Source organism: Erpetoichthys calabaricus, chromosome 14, assembly GCF_900747795.2.
Source record: "Erpetoichthys calabaricus chromosome 14, fErpCal1.3, whole genome shotgun sequence".
Lineage (NCBI taxonomy): Eukaryota > Metazoa > Chordata > Cladistia > Polypteriformes > Polypteridae > Erpetoichthys > Erpetoichthys calabaricus.
Window position 1 is genome coordinate 104,266,830 of NC_041407.2, and position 21,995 is coordinate 104,288,824.

At 41.7% G+C, this 21,995-nt stretch overlaps 1 protein-coding gene across 2 annotated transcripts in view; it reads left to right on the plus strand.

Annotated features, from left to right (window-relative positions):
• Nucleotides 1-6,589: 6,589 nt before the first annotated feature.
• The window catches only part of lsm12b (LSM12 homolog b), a 41,410-nt gene continuing 26,004 nt past the window's right edge, over nucleotides 6,590-21,995 (plus strand). Inside the window, exon 1 of one of the 2 annotated variants that reach the window (XM_028819571.2) lies at nucleotides 6,590-6,758. In XM_028819571.2, coding sequence (XP_028675404.1) covers nucleotides 6,632-6,758 — 127 coding nt within the window. In that variant the 5' untranslated portion in view covers nucleotides 6,590-6,631. The remainder of the gene's footprint in view (nucleotides 6,759-21,995) is intronic. The other variant, XM_028819570.2, reaches the window with a different exon arrangement.

Genomic DNA, 21,995 nt, shown 5'->3' on the forward strand with positions numbered 1-21,995 from the left:
GCTTTTCTAAAATGTCTACCTCTATTTCCCCACCCCTTTATGCTCGTTTTCTTTCTCACCTATGACAGGCAGAGGTTAGAGGTTAGGAGCCTGCACTGATACAGCGTGTTGCCGCACCCACCACATAACAAAGCACCATAGGGTCCCAGATTAGGGCCCGAGTGCAGCCATGCAGTGGGTGACACTTCAGCACCACACTAGTTCAGATGGAATGGAACAGCGTGAGCTTTTTTTTATATGTTGGCTGGAGTGCCAATCCTGCCACCAAGCCCGAAAAGTGACAAAACATCCTTCATTTAAAATTTTAAACCTGTGAATTTCACACATAATTGCAGTTCATTCAACCAGCAAGATTGCATTCACTGCTACTACCTCCCAGACATTAATAAAATTGAGCATTAATTGGGCATTTCTGTAGGGATCAGCCAAATATGGCTGATAAAACAGTCAATCTTAAAAAAAAGGAAAGCCCAACTGTGTGTCCCAAACAGGAATGCAGAGGTGGAGTAACTGAAGTACAGAAATTCTACTGTCAGGTCACATATCATAAACATCCATCCATCCATTATCCAACCCGCTATAACGTAACCACAGGGTCACGGCGGTCAGCTGGAGCCAATCCCAGCCAACACAGGATACAAGGCAGGAAACAAACCCTGAGCAGGGCGCCAGCCCACCGCAGGACACACACACACCCACACACCAAGCGCACATTAGGGACAATTTAGGATCGCCAATGCACCTAACCTGCATGTCTTAGGACTGTGGGAGGAAACCCACGCAGACACGGGGAGAACATGCAAACTCCATGCAGGGAGGACCCGGGAAGTGAACCTCAGGTCTCCTAACTGTGAGGCAGCAGCACTCATATCATAAACATGTGGGAAAAATGTATGAGAAGATAGTTCTGATTTAAAATAACTGATCACTTCTGTTCTTTGAGACGATATGTAAATGAAAGACTGTTGTGTGGCTGGTAAGTAATTCTTTCTTAACTGAATGCCACGTTTATATACTAAAATTAAACTGTAGCTTTTTATTGTTAAAAGGACAGTTTCTGTGTCACCAAATCATTTCACTGTGACCTTTGTAATTGTGTTGCTTTTGTCATTTACCTTCTTTACTCTCCAGAGTGAAAATATTCTTGAACTTTTTGTTTTGCAGATGCACGCTGACACAATCCTTCACTAACTCTGTTATACCGTTTCACCTGAATGAATAAACGCTCAACAGTATATTTTCCTACTATTTATCATACCTTGTATTTGTTTCAAGAAATCAGTTTAAAGGCTTCACACTGTAGGTTGTATGCCCTGGAGGACAACATCCTTTGGGAAAATCGTTTCATGAAATTACCTTCTTAGCCTCTTCTACTATTGCAGATGAAATACCAATTTGCCATGGAGGAGAGGTGAAAAAAAGAGAGTGGATGGAGAAGAGTGTCAGGAGTGATTTGTGACAGACGGGTATCAGCAAGAGTGAAAGGGAAGGTCTACAGGATGGTAGTGAGACCAGCTATGTTATATGGGATGGAGACGGTGGCACTGACCAGAAAGCAGGAGACAGAGCTGGAGGTGGCAGAGTTAAAGATGCTAAGATTGGCATTGGGTGTGACGAGCATGGACAGGATTAGAAATGAGGACATCAGAGGGTCAGCTCAGGTGGAACAGTTGGGAGACAGAGAGGCGAGATTGTGTTGGTTTGGACATGTGCAGAGGAGAGATGCTGGGTATATTGGGAGAAGGATGCTAAAGATAGAGCTGCCAGGTAAGAGGAGAACAGGAAGGCCTAAGAGAAGGTTTATGGATGTGGTGAGAGAGGACATGCAGGTGATGGGTGTAAGATATGGAAAAAGATGATCTGCTGTGGCAACCCCTAATGGGAGCGGCTGAAAGAAGAAGAAGAAGAAGAAGAAGAGGGAGTAACATTTTGGATTTTTTCAGTTTGGGGGTGGTAGGGAGCATTTTTGCTGGCTTGAAATGGACTAACCAATTGTGTAAGACTTGGCGGGATTTTGATTGTGATTGGGCGGTAAGGTGTCCGTCAAATCTGGCAACAGTGCTGAGAAGTTACTCGGTGTAGCATGCAGAACAGGGTGTGCCTAAACATGGCAAGGGTTAAACACTTAACTGCGCCTGTAATTCATAGACATCACATGTTTGGCTCCGTCCAAGCTCTCCTCTAAACAAGAAAGACGTGACCTGCACAAATATGATGAAATGTGCCTCTTTGTGTAACTTGGTTTAATTGATAGCCCTCATTATTTCAGTCAGATAATCCTCCGACAACTTTAATCTTAACCATAGTGCAACCGGGAGTATTGCACTTACAGTTGCTGTAGCAGTATGGGGTTGCACGCCTGGTTGAGGTTACACTTTTAACTCGACCCATATTTAGCTACACCCATTCCACAAGCTGCAGCAAAGGGGTATTTGACCCTGAAAGCAAAGGACCAGTCTCCAGCTCGGGGCTGATTTCTGTCTTGTACTCAGTGACGCCAGGAATAATTCTGGACCACTCTAAATGTGAATTGGATCAAGTGGGTTTGAGAATGCTTTGTTGTGCTGTGACCCTTTAAACTCAGCCCTGTTGTTTTGAATGCACCTGCAGGACTGAACAATAATGGAAACTTTCAAAAAACACTGCATAGCATCATTCATGTCCTCGTGGCCATAATTAAAGCACAGCATTTTTTTGTTTAAAATTCGCAGTTGCATACCCTGATAATAAGTTGTAATGATTTTTTTTTTTCTTCCCTCAGAGATGGACAAACTGTTGTATCACAGCAACACCCGTCCCAACCACCCCCTATTGATCATCCTGTTTCAATTATACAGTGCATCCGGAAAGTATTCACAGCGCGTCACTTTTTCCACATTTTGTTATGTTACAGCCTTATTCCAAAATGGATTAAATTCATTTTTTTCCTCAGAATTCTGCACACAACACCCCATAATGACAACGTGAAAAAAGTTTACTTGAGGGTTTTGCAAATTTATTAAAAATAAAAAAACTGAGAAATCCCATGTCCATAAGTATTCACAGCCTTTGCTCAATACTTTGTCGATGGACCTTTGGCAGCAATTCCAGCCTCAAGTCTTTTTGAATATGATGCCACAAGCTTGGCACACCTATCCTTGGCCAGTTTGGCCCATTCCTCTTTGCAGCACCTCTCAAGCTCCATCAGGTTGGATGGGAAGCGTCGGTGCACAGCCATTTTAAGATCTCTGCAGAGATGTTCAATCGGATTCAAGTCTGGGCCACTCAAGGACATTCACAGTTGTCCTGAAGCCACTCCTTTGATATCTTGGCTGTGTGCTTAGGGTCGTTGTCCTGCTGAAAGATGAACCGTCGCCCCAGTCTGAGGTCAAGAGCGCTCTGGAGCAGGTTTTCATCCAGGATGTCTCTGTACATTGCTGCAGTCATCTTTCCCTTTATCCTGACTAGTCTCCCAGTTCCCCACAGCATGATGCTGCCACCACCATGCTTCACTGTAGGGATGGTATTGGCCTGGTGATGAGCGGTGCCTGGTTTCCTCCAAACATGACGCCTGGCATTCACACCAAAGAGTTCAATCTTTGTCTCATCAGACCAGAGAATTTTCTTTCTCATGGTCTGAGAGTCCTTCAGGTGCCTTTTGGGAAACTCCAGGCAGGCTGCCATGTGCCTTTTACTAAGGAGTGGCTTCCTTCTGGCCACTCTACCATACAGGCCTGATTGGTGGATTGCTGCAGAGATGGTTGTCCTTCTGGAAGGTTCTCCTCTCTCCACAGAGGACCTCTGGAGCTCTGACAGAGTGACCATCGGGTTCTTGGTCACCTCCCTGACTAAGGCCCTTCTCCCCCGATCGCTCAGTTTAGATGGCCGGCCAGCTCTAGGAAGAGTCCTGGTGGTTTCGAACTTCTTCCACTTACAGATGATGGAGGCCACTGTCCTCATTGAAACTTTCAAAGCAGCAGAAATTTTTCTGTAACCTTCCTCAGATTTGTGCCTCAAGACAATCCTGTCTCGGAGGTCTACAGACAATTCCTTTGACTTCATGCTTGGTTTGTGCTCTGACATGAACTGTCAACTGTGGGACCTTCTATAGACAGGTGTGTGCCTTTCCAAATCAGGTCCAGTCAACTGAATTTACCACAGGTGGACTCCAATGAAGCTGCAGAAACATCTCCAGGATGATCAGGGGAAACAGGAGGCACCTGAGCTCAATTTCGAGCTTCATGGCAAAGGCTGTGAATACTTATGGACATGTGCTTTCTCAGTTTTTTTATTTTTAATAAATTTGCAAAAGCCTCAAGTAAACTTTTTTCACGTTGTCATTAATGGGGTGTTGTGTGTAGAATTCTGAGGAAAAAAATGAATTTAATCCATTTTGGAATAAGGCTGTAACATAACAAAATGTGGAAAAAGTGATGCGCTGTGAATACTTTCCGGATGCACTGTATACAAGCAGTCTATGATCTACTAAATGAGAGGGATGTTTCAACTTTCACATGACACAACATTCCACCTTCTATGTTTTCCACTTTCTATATTTCAGAATTTTTTTTGTAAAGATATTTTTGAATCTTTCAACTATTGATGTTGTAATTTGGATACACAGTATAATCTATTATAAAAAAAAATTGCGACGAGACATGATCTTTTGAAGAGAGACAGAGAGACGTCAGATGGTCAAGTCATGTCATACTTACAACCTTTGGAAGCAAGTCCCGTGATACACATGCAGAGCAGGTTAGAGATAATGGAAGTAGGAAAATTCAAAAGTCTCAAAAAATGGAGAGTAAAGATCGCTTAAGCGCAAACAAATGGAAAATATTACTCGGTGAAATAACGGAACAGCAAAAAGAGATCGAACAGTGTTTAAGGATGTCTGGGGGAGAAGAGAGACAAGGCAGTGAGACAAAAGGACAGCTGCTGTACAGACTTTTAAATGTTCGAAGCGGCACACGAAATGCAGATGAAGCGGCTTGGCGGTAGCAGCAAGCCAGCAGCTGATTGAGCAAAGAGGAGGTAAAAAAAAAATTGGTTCCCATTGTGTCACCAATTAAGAGGGGTTTTGGAGGAGCGGCCGCGTCTCCTTGGGGTGTGTCCAGCCCCCGTCTTCACAATGGCGCGTAGCACTGGCGGGGGGTGGGGGTGAAGCCCCCTAGTTTCCTTACCATGATGATGTGTTCTGTCACTGTAAGATCTGTGCTTCAAAATGATACACAGGCCCTGAGTCACCAATAAAGGATATGTATGCTTTGGATATGTATTTGAAAACATTAAATGAAAAACAAATGATAAAACTAGACATATAACTCAGAGATATTTCGTAACCATTTTTTTCTGGTTATTCCTAACACATTCACTGACAATTTTGTTGTGTCCGGAAGCTTATTCCAGCACCTGTAGAAATAACAATAGCATTGTCTGTTTAAAAACACTGATGCAAAACAACTTATTCTGCTCTAACATATGTGTATAGCAAAAACAACTCTGTCCGCAAAAATTCTGAAAGAGACATGTCTGATCATTACAGTATTGTGAGGTGTACAGCATGAACATTAAGTGAAAGATTATGTTATTGCCAGCTAAATCACAGTGGCAGAAACAGACAAAAATGATGCTACGTTTTAAGGTTTAAAGATATGCAAAACATCGATGCTCGCCAATTAGGAATCGTTTGTACAGGTACTCTACCAATTCTTTGCGATCTTAAACGTCGCTGCAAAAAAAAAAGTGCCGCGTCGTTACTCTCCACTCCAGCAGGTGGCACCAAATCTTGACGCGCACAGTCGGCATAAAAGTAAACAAGCCGCGCAGCGCAATGACGTGCGTGCGGCTGCCAGTTAACTTCCCGCCGAGTTGTTTGCAGTCGCCGCCGCTGCTGATCATCAGCAGTAAAAGGGCGACAACGCTGAAAAGTCTACATTGGGGGGCAAAAGTACACAATTGTCAGTAACCGATTCCCGACCCCTTACCTGTTGTAAAGATGCAAGCGCTCACTCGAGCGTTATTTTTAATAAAACACGCATAATCATGTGTATTAATATTTAGTAGAAAACGGTGCCATGCAAAAATATAACGAAAGACGACGCCAACGCTCACTCAAAAGGGTATCTCGTAAATGCACGTGGGTTACGCGACACCAGCGACTTCCTTCGCACGTGGCTGCGTGACATTTAAAAGACAATGCCTCGGAGTCACCGTAACGCGCCGGCTTTGGCCCCATGACCGCCGGCTTGACCTTGAAATGTCTACGCATAGCTGCCATTCGGGCGAAACACACGGGCGCTAAAGTTGAGCAGGTTACATTTCAAGTGTTTTTGTTTTATCATTTACACTCGGTGACCGCACGTTTTTTTTAATTTATGTCACGAATATTACTATAAGCGTCTTAATGCCGTATACGCCTTCGCCAATCCGGTACAGTCCATTCACTCCCCATACCATTAGTTCGACGTGCTGTACAGTACACGCGACGTCGATCATCATAACACCTAACGGTTTTAAAGCTCTTTTCCACGTCCACGCTGCAGTCGTCAGCACGTCACGCACGCTGTTCTAATCCCCGCCCACTTCTCATTGCTGATGCCAGCACGCTGCTGTACGTAAGGCGGGCGCTCCAGGTTTCCTGGCTGACAAGATGGCGGCTCCGGGACCGGGGGAGTACTTTAGTATCGGCAGCCAGGTCTCCTGCCTCACCTGCTTGGGACAGCGCCTTCAGGGGGAAGTCGTGGCCTTTGACTACCAGTCTAAGATGTTGACTTTGAGTATCCTTTGATAATAGTGGCGATTCTGTAATGTGCCTGCCTCTCTCTCTCTCGCTCTCTCTGTTCGGGTGTTAGGGGCCTCAGGGAGGGAAAGGGGAGGGGGGTGGGGGTGACCGGTTGCCATCTCTGCCAGATAGTGAGCCTGTGCCTACCTTTTTTGCATTCTTTGTGGTTGTTCAGGTCACCGGACCGTGAGTCCCGCGCTGATCGGGGACGTTAGACCCCTGAGTCCAGTCGGGGATCACTCGTTTCGCTCGCTGTCTCGGGAAGTGGGCCGGTCGGCGTGGTGAGCAAGACAGAGCACTATCTGGCAACTCGGACATCATGGCAGATTTTCTTTTCTTTCATTTAATAGATCCACAGTGGGATCGCTTTAATAACTGAAAAAATCGTTGTGATCAGATACATCATGATTATTTAAGTCGCTGGATTACGATTCTTGGTGGTGGATTGTTAGTATCATGAGTGTTCACCCAGCTGGCTAGGTGGCCCTTTCAGCCTTGTCCTAATGCTAGCTTTGTTTGAACACCCATTTCGTTTTATGTTCTCGGATGTGCCAAATTCCATTTACCTTTATACACGATTTCTAATTATTGTGCAATCAATTACAGAAAAAAAAAAGAAGGAATGACTGAAAGGGTTTTTAATTTCAATCACCAACGTCATAAATTGGGTCCTACTCAAGGATCAGTGTAACCTGTTTTACTCTGTCGGGAAGGGTTTGGTATGAGCTGTGTTTATGTGCTGAAGTAAGCTTTTCAAAATTGGAGTTGGGATGAGATGCAAAGGCATGGGGACCTGATAACGTGGCTTTAAATAATGCTGATGCAAAAGAAAACTGGTGGGTGTAAATGATAGGAAGTGTCAACTGTCCTTGTGTACAACAAACCCGCTCTGTGTAGTTTAATACTATTGCATGTCTGGAGCAGGTCATAATTTTAACACCTGAATTTGTCTGTAGATAAGCAGGTAGAAGAGCCAATGGTGCTCTGGGTAATGGACTGTTCTGTTGGGCTGACCGCAGTTTTTGAGTCCTCTTGTATTAGGCTACCTGGACCCACTGCAGTTTGCCTATAAGATAAAAGTCGTAGTGGAATGTACAATTATCTGTGTGCTCCACAAGACGTACTCTAACCTGGACAAAGCTGGCACCACGAGGATTCTGTTATTTTTTTTTCTCAATTTTACCTGTTAAGTGGTAAACTCGGAGATATGCAGGTCGATGAGTCTATGTTGTCCTGGATAATGGACTATCTGTATGTTAGACTGCAGTTTGTGAGGCTGAGGGACTGTGTGAGCACAACAAGGAGCAGTTCTGTCTCATTATCTCATTACTTTGTACACCTTAGATTATAAATATAACATCAGGTCATGTCCCTTGCAGAAACAGGGGTGTATTGGTAATGTGGGGTGGGACAGATGAGAGGATTGTCAGGTGGAGAACTTTGCGCAGAAAAAATTGCCTGCATCTTAAAAATCGGCAAAACCAAACTGATTATTATTGACTTTCGACAGTCACTATTCAGGTGTGGATGTAAAGATGGTGCAGTTCTACAAGTCCACGTCATTGACAAGCTGGTTTGGTCTTGTAACACAGAGGAACTATATCAGAAAGAGTATAGAGAACTTTTTTTTTTTTTTTTCTTTTTCCTTCGGAGACTGTGGTCCTTTTAATGTGGGTAGTGATAATCCTTCACATCTTCTATAACTCTGTGGTGGCCAGTGTGGAGTGCTAGGCTGACAACATCAATTCAAGAGAGGCCCAGCAAATCAACAGGGTAATTTAAAAGGAGCAGGTTTAGTTATGAGGTACACTCTGGACCCCTTGAAAGTAGCAGTGGAGGAGAGAATGAAAACGAAACTGAGTGTCGTTATGAACAAGGCTACACAACCTCTCTTTGACACCGTTAATGAATTATTCAGTGGAGGGGTGTTAAGGAACATTACTGGGGTTCCGTTGTACACCTGCGTAAAGCCTCACTGTGACCGCAAGTGAGACATTTTCATTCTTTTTAGTCATTCTGGTATATAATTATTTGTTCATTTATTTATTGAGCTTCTGTAAAAAGGAACATTTCCCCGTTTGGACATATTAAGATCTATCTGTCTGTCTATCATATAGTGTCTTTCACATCTGTCAGTCTGTCTATCCATCTATTATTGTTTCCTATTTATCTGTCTCTCTACCTATCTATAAGCCTTGGTGTTTAATATTTAGGCATAATTTTTTTAAAAATACCTTTTCAGAGAGTAGAATTTCCAGCAATTTTTATAAAGCGGACCAGTGCAAAGTAGCAGTGAGATGGTTAGCACTGATGTCCCCTCAGAGTCCCACTTTAGAATTTCACATCTGGTTATCATCTGTGTGGATTTTGCTCACTCTTCCTGTGAATGTGTGTGTTTCTCTACAGACTTGCTGGATGTCTTTCCACATCCCCAAAGTTATTTTTTGGAGATGTCGAAGAAGTGTTCGTACAAGTGGGCCCTGTGATGGACTGGTGGCTTGCTGAATGCGGTTTCTTGCCTGGTGCCCAGTGCTTCCTCCTCCTCTTCTTCCTTCTTCTTCTTCTAAAGCTTTCTGCATGTTCACGTGGGGTCACTATATTGGACTAACCTCATCCACTCTCGTCTGTTTTCTACCTCTAAGCTTGATGCTCCTTTCTCCCTTAGATCCCCCTTCAAACAGTCCGTCCACTTTCTCTTTGGTCATCCTCTTCACTTCTTAAACCTCAGTTGTATTAAGTGGGGTTGAGAGTGTTTCTTATAAGCATATTATACTTGACCACAATTACCTATTTTTAAAAAGCCCATTATCTGGGTTTATCCAGGTGGACCAGGTGTCCTGTTTATGTACTTCTTGCAACCCTGGAACCAAGGCCCGTTCTTCTTATCATCTACTGCTTACCTGTGGGCTGTCTTTGACCTACAATTTGGACTCATTCCTTCCAGCTCAGTGAATCTTTCACTTATCTTTTGTTTTTTCTGTCCTCCCTGGCCATCGGACCTTACTCTTATTCTATGTTAATTAGCGTTGTCTTCTTTTAATTCTTATTTTGTCTTTTTTTTTCTCTTTTCTTCATCATGTAAAGCACTTTGAGCTACATTATTTGTATGAAAATGTGCTCTAGAAATAAATGTTGTTGTTGTAAATGCTCACGCCACCTTCACCTGTGTTTTTTTTTTTTTTTTCGTTTTCTTCTAACACAACTTGCCATCTCTGCATTAATCCTACCCTTCATTTCTGCATTCATCCTCTTCACCCTTACAGAATCTGTTCACATCCACCTCCTGCTGGTAAAGATAAATTGTACCCTTGGCGTGACACACTTCTTTGGAACAATTGGCAGCCTTTCAGAGCATTCAGTATCCGCATCCTGAGATCTTTGAAGTGAAACGTACTTCTGCAGAGCTACTTCTGTTTTTAATAATACTGCTAATAAGACTATCAGCATTTTACGCATTCTTTAGTATTTATGCATATTTCTTCAACTGAAGCGCAGGTTGGTTGTGTGACAGGCACAGAGGTCAAACAGCGAGAGTGTGGTGGGACTTAAACCTAAAACAATGGAGTGTATTAATGCAGTTCTTTTACCACAGAATGGCTCTCCTGGCCTGGCCTACCATACATTTCTAATCATATTAATTTCTAATCTGTACATTTTTTTTAGGGTTTAGCGTGAAAACCTATTTGGATCTACTGCTTTGACACGCTGTCGACAAGTGCATTAATATTGGTAAGCGTATTGTTATTGGGTAAAGCAAGCTATGGGTTCGTCTTCAGGCATACGAGTGTCGATTGCTGTTAAATATTGCTCCGAGCCAGTTATCTGTTTAGGGGACAGGAATGTGTAAAAGAGAAACTTTGATACGTGCTTTCAGTTTCACTGGGCATGCGGCTTATGTCATTTAATGTGACATTTTTTGTCAGTCATCTGATGTCCATCCATTATCCAACCTGCTATATCCTAACTACAGGGTCAGGGGGTTCTGCTGGAGCCAATCCCAGCCAACACAGGGTGCATGGCAGGAAACAAACCCCGGGCAGGGCGCCAGCCCACCACAGGGCACACACACACACCCAAGCACACACTAGGGACAATTTAGAATCGCCAGTCCACCTAACCTGCATGTCTTTGGACTGTGGGAGGAAACTGGACACCCACGCAGACACGGGGAGAACATGCAAACTCCACTCAGGGCGGACCCGGGAAGCGAACCCTGGTCTCCTTACTGTGAGGCCGCAGCGCTACCCACTGCGCCACCGTGCCGCCCCATCTGATGTCTCTTTTTGAAATAAGAGATTTTTAGATTATTGCACCGATTTCTCACTCTTCAGACAGTTTGGTAATATTGATTTACAAACGCACGTGTCTTTTTATTTATTTATTTTTTGTTATTTGCCTCTGTTGTAACATTCCTTCATTATTCATTAGGCATATTTGCACTGATCCTGCATCACGGAAATTCCCTTTGAAATTTTGAGCCTGTTTTTCACATTGCTCCTGTGCTTTATGAACGACTTGGTGAGTTTCCTCTCCCCAGCCTCTTACATTAAGTTTTACGATGTTGTGTGACGTAGCCGACACAACGTTTGCTGTGTGTTCAATTATATTAGAACATTCTAGATGAGAACAGGCCATTCAGCCCAATAAAGCTCACCAGTCCTGTCCACTTACTTCTTCCAAAAAAACATCGTCAGGTTTTGAAAGTCCCCAACGTCTTACTGTCTACCACACTACTTGGTCACTTATTCCAAGTGTCTATTGTTCTTTGTGTAAAGAAAAACTTCCTAATGTTTGTGTGAAATTTCCCCATAACAAGTTTCCAACTGTGTCCCTGTGTCATTGTTGAACTCATTTTAAAATCACCGTCTCGATCCACTGCACTAATTCCCTTCATCATTTTAAACACTTCAGTCAGGTCTCCTCTTTATCTCCTTAAGGCTCAGCTCTTGTAATTTTTCCTCATAATTCAACCCCTGTAGCCCTCAATCAGCCTCGTCGCTCTTCTCTGGACTTTCTCTTGTGCTGCTATGTCCTTTTTGTAGCCTGGAGACCCAAACTGTACACAGTACTCAAGATGAGGCCTCACCAGTGGGTTATAAAGCTTGAGCAGAACCTCCTTGGACTTGTACTCCACACATCGTGATATATATATCTCATTCTTGCTTAATCGTGATTGCAGCAAAAATTCTCAACAAGTTCAGTTGATATTTTTGGAAAAGAGTAGTGCATCTTGCATTTTGTAGTATGATACTAAATGTCTACAGAGAAATCATTCCGGCACCATGAGCATTGTTAAGAGACCTTCATTAAATAAGTCGGAGTTCCTCAATCACGGTCCTGGAGGGCCGCAGTGGCTGCAGGTTTTTATTCCAAGTAGTTTCCTAATTAGAAAGCAGGCCATGGTGAAAATGAAACTTAATATTGAACTGTTTGCCTTGTTAATGCTTGCATTCATCCAAAAGTAATTTGAATTGCACTGTAGAGTTTCCTTCTGTGAGAACATGATCCAAGTGTTTTGTGGACCAGAACAGATTTAAACTTAACGGTCCTTCCAATTCCCCTCTCGTTCTTTTCTAAACATTTTTTTTTTTATCACAGATACTTCACGGTAAGCACGTGAGCTGGAGAGCTGCTGGTTTATTGGTTCTCTGCATCTCATTATTAACTAAGGTCTGGTTAAGAAAACGGGCAACAATTAAAACTTAAACGCAGCTGCTAAAATCTAAAATAGGCTATTAAGTGTTCTGAATGGTAACAGGCAAGAGAACTAAAATTAAGCCCAAAAAACGTATTGCATTGGTAGTAAATAAAAGGGTTCTAATTGAGAAATTGGTTAGTGTGAAAACCTACAGCCATAGCAGACCTCCAGGACGGTAATTGAGGACCGCTGAAATAAATTTAATGTGATTCCTTACGTACCATATATTATTATGAAACGTATAGATGTTTGCATTGTATTTGGAATTCTGCATACTGCTTTTTTGTTTTTTTCCCAGAAATGTTTTTAGATATGTCACTCTTAAGCTAAAAATACTTGGAAGAACGTGTTGTTCTGTTTGCACACACAATAAATAATGGTGGTTTTGTGTTTGATAAGTGTCTCGGAAGTGGCACAAAGAATTCCACTGGCCTTCATACATTATGAATAATATGGAGAAGTTTCACTTACACTCTGTTCCAAGTGGTTGCTCCCACTGAGGCAATTTGGAGATGCCCCTATTCTGTCCATATTTATTGAGATGCAACAATGACCTTTGACCTTATTTCCATACATCAAATCCGCTTGGCCAGAGATGGCATTTTCCTGGTCACACGTGTGGAGGCATATAAGACTCGCCTTGCACAATTCCTTTACATTTTATTTACGCTAAAGAAAAGCCACTCATTTTTTAAAAAGTTTTTTTTTTTTGTGATAGTGTGGTAACGCATCTTTTGACAAATCAGTTGATTTTTTTTTTTTCTCTGTGTTACTTTATACACTTAATGAACACATCAGAATGATCTCGATGAAAGTGAACCAATCAAGCTCATCAATCCTATTCCCCTAGATCAGGGGTGGCAAACTCTGGTCCTGGTGGGCCGCAGTGGCTGCAGGTTTTCATTCTCACCCTTTTCCTAATCAGTGACCCGTTTTCACTGCTAATTAACTTCCCTTCATTTTAATAGCCCAGTTTTTAAGGATTCAGTGCTCTGAATTATTTTCTTCATTAAATGACAACCAAACAAAAATCAAATGTGAAACAAGTCAACAGTTGACCAACTAAATTGGGGCTTCAAACTTCAACTAATTTCAGTCCAACCAGTTTCTTAATGAGAAGTCAATTCTTGCTGTTAATTAAACTCATTATTTATTTCTATGGCTTGTTGCTGTTCTCATTCTGACACAGCAGACATTTCCATAACTGTTGATTTTCTGTTTTTTCTAAGAACATTGTCAAACTGTTTTGGGGACCTGAGAGATCAACCTTACTGAGACCTTCACCTTTCTTTATTTTCAGATAGTGTGTGATGGGCACAGGTGAGCTGGTCATGTGGCACCTTTGTTTTGTGTCTCATTATTGTTTGGCAGCTAATTAAATAAAAGAAACAACTAAGGAGCCTGAAGTTAATTAAAATTAAGGCAAAAGAAGTTAATTAGCAGCAAAAACTAATGAAGAAGATGGTTAGAATGAAAACCTGCAGCCACTGCGGCACTCCAGGACCCCTGGCCTAGATTCTCCAAAATAACTTTGAATCGACTTAATGGCATATACTATTCAAGTGTTTATACGTCATTTAGTCCATAAAGGTGCAACCAGTTTCATAAACTGCAAAGTCTTTCTACCCAATCATTCCCAGCATGAGAGTGATACTGTGTTTTGGTGCCCATTTAAGTGACTCAGGGGTGTGGGGCATTTACATTTAATGCATGTAGCTCTGCTGCAGTTGTATGTCTGCCCGCCCTTCCATTTTCTAACCTATTTACACAGTGAGGGTCATCTTGGTAGCACTGGATGCAAGGCAAGTTTAAAGAGACAAATAGTAGATGTGGAATTCGTATCCAGGCCGCTAAATCTGTGTGGCAGCACAATTAACCACTTTGTCGCAGTGTTCTCCCATCAGAATTACTTTTTTTTTGATATTTCTGTAAGTAGCACTGGAAAATGGAAAGGTCATATTTATGCATTCATTTATTTATTTAGAGATTTTTTTCCAGATTGGCTTACAGTATCTCACAAAAGTGAGTACATCCACCCCTCACATTTTTGTAAATACTTTATTCTATCTTTTCATGGGACAACACTGAAGATATGACACTTTGACACAATGTACAGTAGTCCGTGTACAGCTTGTATAACAGTGTAAAATTGCTGCCTCCTCAAAATAAGTCAACACACAGCCACATGTTGTTCGTGTGTGTTTGTGCGTACGTTTCCCTGATGTTATCATGGAAGGTGACTCGCCTTCCAAGCAATAATCTCCTCTTCCTCCTCCTACATGCGTCACCATCATTCCTTTTTTAAGGTAAATACAGGTTTTTATATTTTTAATTTTATTAATGTACATTTTTATTCAAATATTATTTTTTGTTAATATTTTACCTTAAAATCCAGTGTATTTACTGTTAAAATCATTTTGAAAATTCGAGTTCATGGGATCCAGGAACAGATTAATCCAGTTTCTATTATTTTAAAGGGGAAAAATTGTCTTGAAACTCAAACGGGGTTCTGGAACGGATTAAGTTCGGATTCCACGGTATCACTGTACAGTAGAACCTCTGGTCACGAACGTTTCCGAACACATACAGATCGGGTTACGATCAAAAAGTTTGCCAAAATTTTGCATCTGTTCACGACCACACGCTCTGGTGTCGAATAAAAACACTGGCGGCCAGTTTCCCTTCCGGTTCATACGCGCCAATGATTTCCCATTCTCCGTTTCCCATTTTCTTTTGTTTGCATGTACAGGGCCTAACAAAGACGACGCACGTGTTCAGTTTCTCCCTGTACATCGTTCTCGGGTCAGACGTATTCATTCACTGTGAACTCTTTGTGCCCAATTTCTATTGGCTAAACTGCCAAAAACACCAGAAACCCCTGAAATAGAAGAAAACACCTGAAGGAGAACGTCCCTCTGTCATGGAGCCGGAATCTCCCTCAAAACTGTGGCGGCCAGTTTCCCTATGCTCGTTTGTACGTGCCAATGATTTCCCATTCTCCATTTCCCATTTTCTTTTGTTTGCATGTACAGGGCCTAACAAAGACGACGCACGTGTTCAGTTTCTCCCTGTACATCGTTCTCGGGTCAGACGTATTCATTCACTGTGAACTCTTTGTGCCCAATTTCTATTGGCTAAACTGCCAAAAACACCAGAAACCCCTGAAATAGAAGAAAACACCTGAAGGAGAACGTCCCTCTGTCGTGGAGCCGGAATCTCCCTCAAAACTGTGGCGGCCAGTTTCCCTATGCTCGTTTGTACGTGCCAATGATTTCCCATTCTCCATTTCCTATTTTCTTTTGTTTGCGTACATAGGGCCTAACAAAGCAGCTGATGTTGCAAAAGGAGTTATAATGTTAACCAAGCAGAGGCCTCAAGTGCTGGAAGAGGTGGAAAAACTGTTGCTAGTGTGTTTGAACGAAAAGCAACTTGTAGGGGATAATAGCATAAGCGAGGCGATCATATGCGTGAAAGCCAGGAAGATTCATGGCGATTTGCTGAAAAAAAATCTTTCTTCTAGTGGCGAAGGTGAGGAATTTAAAGCCAGAAGAGGATGGTTTGAAGTTTTGGAAGAGAAGTGGAATTTAATTTTTTTTTTCCCTGTGATTTAAACTCATAAAAAAAGTGTTTACAGCAAGCGGTTCGTAAGGGTCTAGCGCCAACTCTTACAATGTTAGTTTTCTCGTTGTTCAAGGTTTTCTCAGTGTTTTTACATTTAGTTTACTATTACACTGTGCATTCTATGGTATAATTAACTATTTTTGTACTTAAAAATATATATATATTTACATAGTTTGTACGGTCTGGAACAGATTAATTGTATTTACATACAATCTTATGGGGAAATTACGTTCGGGTCGCGTCCAGATTTTTTGAACGAATTACATGTCGTGACCAGAGGTACCACTGTATATGAGAAAGTGGGCCATGACTGCATGTCAAGTGTTTCGGGCACAGACACTTCATTTAGTCAGTTGTATCCTTGGATGGGTATGGTCAATTGCAACATTGTTTCATAAATTAATCCACAGGCTGCTTTTTAAATTGATTGGGACCACCAAAGCACAGACTTGTCATACTGAAACAGTTATCATGATATATTCAAACAGTTCTTGGAGCAGCAAGCTGCAGTTACAACAGTGTTCACGAGCTGTGGCTGTGAGAACGAGTTCTCAAGACATTGATACACCTTTCACTTCCATTAACAGGGATAGCTTACAGAGAGATGGAGTTACACAGCAGTGGATCTTGCATTGTTTTAAATATCCGTCCTTTAGCATGGTGGAGAGAGCAGTGAAATTCCCAATGCTTGCTTTTCTCGGGCCTAACCTTGCGTCTGTCTCTGCTGTGTGTCCCCAGTGAGTGAAGGAGATATATTGTCACAGTCAGGAGGTCTCCACTTTATGCGGAGCATTGACATTCTCATTTGTGTTAAAAGAAATACAACATTGTAAGTTTTTTATAGATCCAGACCCAGTCAAAGCCAACAGCCATCGGGTCAGCAACAAATAAAAGGACAACCGTTGTTGAAACATTGATGCTAAATAAGGGAAAACAAAAAAGATCAATTTAAGTTTGGGTAGTATTGCACTACTGTAACTTTTATAGCTTTTTAGGGTCACTACTGTAACATTTACAGATTACAGTGAAGTTCTGTGTTGCGTGTGCTAATCCATGTGACACAGCAATGCAGACATGTTGTGTTGATATGTAGGGTTATTTTAAGTTTCTGTAAGCTTTTTCTTATGTTCATACTTGTGTATTTGTGCACTAATTTAAATATATTTAATGTGTTTTGATTTATAAATGTCTAATAAGAAGTAACACACATTTCTTTTTAATGAAACTTTCATGTTATGGGAATATTTTATGGTGAGGCCTGAATCGTAATATGTATTGTATCGTGGACTAAGTGTGTTGTCTCATTTCTAAATAGAAGTCATTACCTTGGCATCCTTACTAGTAATACACAAATAATGAAATATTGCTTGCTACGTAGTACAACTTAACTAGGCTCGTTGTATTTTGAACTTAATACATTTTTGAGGAAAGCCTAAGAAGTCTAACACTTAAAATTAAGTAGAGTTAAGTGAGACCAGCTATGTTATATGGGTTGGAGACGGTGGTACTGATCAGAAAGCAGGAGACAGAGCAGGAGGTGGCAGAGTTAAAGATGCTAAGATTTGCACAGGGTGTGACGAGGATGGACAGGATTAGAAATGAGGACATTAGAGAGTCAGCTCAAGTTGCACGGTTGGGAGACAAAGAGGTGAGATGGCGTTGGTTTGGACATGTGCAGAGGAGAGATGCTGGGTATATTGGGCGAAGGATACTAAGGATAGAGCTGCTAGGAAAAGAGGAAGGCCTAAGAGGAGCTTTATGGATGTGGTGAGAGAGGACATGCAGGTGATGGGTGTAACAGAACAAGATGACGAGGACAGGAAGATATGGAAGAAGATGATCTGCTGTGGCAACCCCTAACGGGAGCAGCCAAAAGAAGAAGAGTTAAGATTTTCTAGAATTGACTCCAGATGTTGTCGTAGGCTAAACTGCACGAAAAGATAATCGCAAATGGGGTGTGTAAGTATGTTAAGCTACCACACCAGGGTTCTGTAACAACCAAAGAGGAGGGTCTGTCCATTCTTTGTAAAAATAATGGAGAGTTGATTAACCTGTTTTAGTTGTGACAAAGGAGCTGTTCTGTTACAGAAGATGCAGATGCTGGAAAACAAATGAACAGAAGATGTGCAGTCCTGCAACCGAGACATCACCAGATGTCCACTGGCTGGTATGTTGATTGTAATAATACTGTGCAGACATAATGGACCAAATCCTATGGTAACACGCTAAGAGAGCTGTTGGTTCTGAATGTAACATGTTGCTGCAGCAGGTACCCAGTTTAGGGTGCTCTGAAGGGAATGAACTTGTAGGTCAGACAGGCTACTGGTTCTGATTGTCCAAAGATGTGACCAGTGCTTGAAGCAGGAACCTTAGTTTTTCTCAGTAAGCAGTCCAAGGCATGTTTTCAATTTTAGTGTTTTTTAAATATGTGAGCTATTGAAAATTACTCTCCAAGGTAAAACGTACATCCATTCATTATCCAACCCGCAATATCCTAACTACAGGGTCACGGGGGTCTGCTGGAGCCGATCCCAGCCAACACAGGGCGCAAACCCCGGGCAGGGCGCCAGCCCACCGCAGTAAAACGTACAGCTAAAGGTAAATAGGTTATGATGGCAAAAACTGAACTTTTGGTTTCCTCTGCAAGCTAAAATTGACATTAATAAATATGGCACAGGATCACCGAAATTCATTTTATTACTCTCTTGGTACAACGTACTAAAATTCCAGGCTTTGTTTCTTCCTGCTTGCCAATTGGCACAGCTCTTGGGTTATGACATCCTTGGTAGCTGTTCCAAGTTGATTTTTGCATTGTGCACAGCACTGATTATTTGACCAAAGAAAGTGCAGCCATGACTGCCACCTTTACACTTCAAAGTATATAAGTTAGTGGGCAAATTATTTTTTACAACATCTTAAGTTAAGAATTGGCCGTTTCACCAACATGGCCAAATAGCATACTTAATGGTCAACGAATCAGGAAATCATTGGCTTTGTTCTTATAGCTATAAGCTAATTTATATAAGAGATTAGCTTTAAATAGAATTTTTAAGTGGTGCCAGCTGAATTTTCCCTTATTTAAGAAATAACAAAGTTAAATTGTACGTCTAATTTTCCATTTTGTTTTTTTTTTTTTTTAAACATTCCAAAATGAATTGTACTGGCAGTACTTTCTCTCATCTTGAAATATAGGCCTAGATTGTAAGCAGGTGATCATGTTTTTGGTTTTAGCTTCAGCTTTTTTGACACTTTATTGTGTTCAACATTTAGCAGTATTTTGCACTTTTCAGTTTCTGCCAGAAATAAAACACTTTTTTTTGTCTGTTGTTAATGAGTTACAACTAAAACACATTTTAACATTGGCCTCATCATAACATTATGTATGAGGGGGAGTCAAGCTAAAGTTAGAAAGTGGGATTTATTAGAAAATGGAACAAACCAACAAAACTGATGCTGTCATTTCTCAATGTCGTCTCCACCCTTGTCAACTGCCTGAAGTGCCCAGATTCCAGCAGAATAAAAGGTTTTGTCTTCTCCTTGCCCCCACTCATTCACCCGAGTTATTGTCGAACACTCCATGTAGAGGGGTACTACAGTCACTAGTACAAGTTACAGTGACTTACTGGAGACCAATGTGAAGCCTGCTATTCGATCCAAGCGGCAGGGACTGCTGTCTCAGGGAGTCCTTTAGCTGCATGACAATGACACACACTGCTAAGAACACCAAGGCTTGTCTGGAGAAACTGAAGTGTGAGGTATTGCCACATCCTCCTTATTCACCAGATTTTGCACTGTGTGATTTCCACGTTTTTGGACCGTTAAAAAAACCATCTGGGTGGTCGTCGATTCAAGACAGATGACAACGTGAAGAAAGCTGTGCACAAGTGGTTACGAGGACGAGAACCAAACCTTTTATTCCATTGGGATCCAGGCACTTCCAGTCAGGTGGCACACGTGCATTGAATTGGGTGGAGACGACATTGAGAAATTACTGTACATTATCAGTTTTGTTAAGGTTCATTCCATTTTCTGATAAATCCCATTTTCTAACTTTAGCTTGACTCCCTCTTGTACTTGCCTTGCAGGGCCCTGTGTTAAGTGACTTGTGTTCATTAACATCTTGGACATGCATATTCTAATTAGGGGCACTAGGTGCTTTGTTAATTATTGGCAGTCCATCATTGCCATGATACGTTTAATGTGCTCGTGATTTTAAATGGACCGGTCCCTCTCAATGGCTAAAGGTTCACAAAGCACTGCATTGCAATGAATGGATGTGGGCCTTCTGATATTTAAGCTCACATATAAGCATAACAGCCTAGCTATGAGCTGTGTGCCTATTTTTAATGTGTGTGTACCAAGACATTTATGATTTAAAACCTTTTGTATGGTACTTCCTGAGTTTATGTATAGATAAACTACCAGAAGAGGTCTTCCCCAATTTATGGATTGTATTGCTGTGGTCTCGCACGAGAAAGCATCACAGTTCGCAGATAAGCACTGTGGTGAATTGACAGTGGTCAGCCATAAACCTTGCAGTGTGAGCTAATAGGAGAACTCCTTTAGCTCCGGCTGATGATAAACTGCTTCTGAAGGCCATTGTAATCAAGATGTCGCAGGTTTGTGGCAAGCCACCTGCAGTTATCACTGTATAAATCTGAGAACTGAGATGTTTCGTGGTGCGAGTCCACATCAATACGCAGAGTCATCAGAAAATCTAGACACAGGATGACAGTACTGTGAAATCAGTAAACTGATAAAAATAACCAAGTTTTGTTTGCACTTGTTTAAAAGATAGACTAAACATTCCAAAATTACCAAAAGTATACGTGCGTGTCATTCTCAACATTCTGTTTCTTGGAGAAACTCGTGACATTCTCACTTTTAGTGCTTTGAGTAACGAGCTGCTATTGTTATTATCACATAATAAGAACATACATTTGATTTGAGTTTGTAACATCCTGTGTAAATTTATGGTACTTGTAAAAGTTACAGCTGAAGGGATAAAAGCAGACATTCAAACACAGCTCAGTCGTTTCTTCTTGGTGTTCTTGTTGAGCAAACAGACACCACAATGTCTATGGTGGATGTTACTTTTCTTCGCTCATAGACTTTCACATCAACGTGTCAATTGAACGATTTTTTTTTTTATATTCAGTTTTATTCTTGGGTTCTTGAATGCTAAGATTTGCATTGGGTGTGACGAGGATGGACAGGATTAGAAATGAGGACATTAGAGGGTCAGCTTGAGTTGGACGGTTGGGAGACAAAGTCAGAGAGGTGAGATTTGCAGAGGAGAGATGCTGGTTATAGTGAGAGAAGGGTGCTAAGGATAGAGCTGCCGGGTAAGAGGAGAAGAGGAAGGCCTAAGAGAAGGTTTATGGATGTGGTGAGAGAGGACATGCAGGTGATTTCAAGAGGACATGCAAGATGATGAGGACAGAAAGATATGGAAGAAGATGATCCGCTGTGGCAACCCCTAATGGGAGCAGCCGAAAGAAGATTATTTATTCTTGGATTGTTGAATTAAACTGAATGAAAGAAAAAAAATCGTTCACATTTTAGCAGCTTAATACTCGAAGCGCTAAATGCAAGGATGACGCGAGATTCAAACCCATGACTTTGAAGTTGCTAAGCGGTAGCTTTTCCACTGCACCATCTGCATAAATCTGTCACAGAGCAGCGTTAGCAGTGTGACAACTGGTTGAAAATGAAACGATCAAACACGTGAATGCAAACGTTTTTTACTTCGTACCAACTGATAGTTGGGGTACAGCAAAATGCAAATGAGCAGTTTCTTTTTGTTCGCTTGTATTCTTTGTTACACCTTTCGTGAAAGTGTTTCTTGGATATTTGGACTTCAGTCTTCACCCATCCTACACTTCACGTCAAAATGTTGTCGTTATTACTATA